A 1,507-nucleotide genomic window follows, 5' to 3' on the forward strand; every position below is an offset into this window, starting at 1 on the left:
AGATGATTTTTTACAGAATCGTGTGTCACAGATTAAATCACCTGTGATTTAATCTGTGACTCACTGATTGTGTAAATAAATCTCTGTCTTACTTCACGTTCATTTGTCGTACAACTCGAAAGTTGTACTATATAAGGACGAATGACAGAACACTGTCTCTCATCCTTTTCTCCTTCTACTCCTAGTAGAAGTGTTGGCTTTCTAATAAACTACCTATCCACAACCATCGTCATGGACCAAGGAGGCGACCATGAACAAGCACCAAACGCGGATGCTCTTCGCCCACGCTTCGATCTCAGAGAAGCAGCCGAGACAATTCGGTTGCAGATTGAAGAGCGTGGCTACGCAGTGCCTGGGATATGCCGTAACTCTCTTTTTGGACTCCGGCTCGAGATAACCGGAGTCTCCACATCTGAACATATCAATAATCTATATTAGTGCCCCGCCGTAGCGAACGGAGAGTGGAGAACAGGAGTATCCGTGAATACATGCACAGCAGTGTGGTGTCAAGATAACGTGTCGTACCCAAGAGGACTATCGGAATCACCAGTTGCTACTCCCATTTAGTATAGGGGCCAGAAAGCCGAGGTGCGGGAAGAAGTTGACAATATCTTAAATTGGGCCAATTATATGGCCCACGGAATCAAGCGAATCCATTTCGGTGGTCTATCTCCCGGACACTGAGAAGAAGCCTATCTAGGGCTTCTGTTAGCTGTGATTAAGGACCTAGGCCAAGTAGTGGAACTTAAACAGCTAAGACGGGTGGAGGGCAAAGCCTTTGCTGCATTGGTAAAACAGCAGGCGAAGCCAACTCATCACAACAAGTCAGAAATTCAGAAATACGTGCGGCAGAACAAAAAGAAGCAGTTCGAGATCAACCTCCATAAATTCAAATACAAAAAGAAGGAGGAGGACGAAGCTGACAGGTAAGAAGGCCGCGCCAGCTTCGCTTTATCAACGTGTTCGAAGTAATATTGCAAAATGGAGGGAGCACGGCGCGACCAAGGAGGTACTCCAGACGATCAAATACGGCGTTCGGCCAGTATGGGGTCCGAAGGGTCCTCCACCAGCATCACAGAAGGGCAGGTGGATAACTATTCCAGAAATCACGGATCCAATGATCATCACGGAGCTATCACGACTGGAGGGAGAAGGGGTTATCCGACGCTGCCAGGAATCGGAGGCATACCTAATACACTCCGCATTCATGATTCTCAAAGAAGATGGGATCCGTTCTCGGCTCCTACTCAATCCAGCAGAGATCAACGACCGTGCCGAGAAGAAAGCGTTCCGGGCGGAAGGTCTAGAGAGACTGGCTCAGGTTGCTCGCCAGGGAGTTGTAGCTATGTCCGCGGACATTCGAGATGGAATCTATGCATTAGCTGTTGCATACCCCCACCTATGGCAGTTTCGAGACCACATGGGTCAAATATGGTGCTTTCTCGCCCTTCCAATGGGTGCCACGTTTCTCCCAGCATACTTTAATCAACTAATGTGTAAACTTCGA

The 1,507-nt window shown here is 48.0% G+C and overlaps 1 protein-coding gene across 1 annotated transcript; it reads left to right on the plus strand.

The window, feature by feature from the left end:
* Positions 1–188: 188 nt before the first annotated feature.
* SARC_09042 (hypothetical protein) lies at positions 189–438 on the plus strand (the record flags this gene model as incomplete). Its single annotated transcript, XM_014296955.1, has 1 exon — positions 189–438. A coding segment is annotated over one exon (250 nt), but the record flags the coding sequence as incomplete, so codon positions are not given.
* Between the last annotated feature and the right edge of the window lie 1,069 nt (positions 439–1,507).

The sequence above is a fragment of the Sphaeroforma arctica genome, assembly GCF_001186125.1.
Source record: "Sphaeroforma arctica JP610 unplaced genomic scaffold supercont1.877, whole genome shotgun sequence".
NCBI lineage: Eukaryota > Ichthyosporea > Ichthyophonida > Sphaeroforma > Sphaeroforma arctica.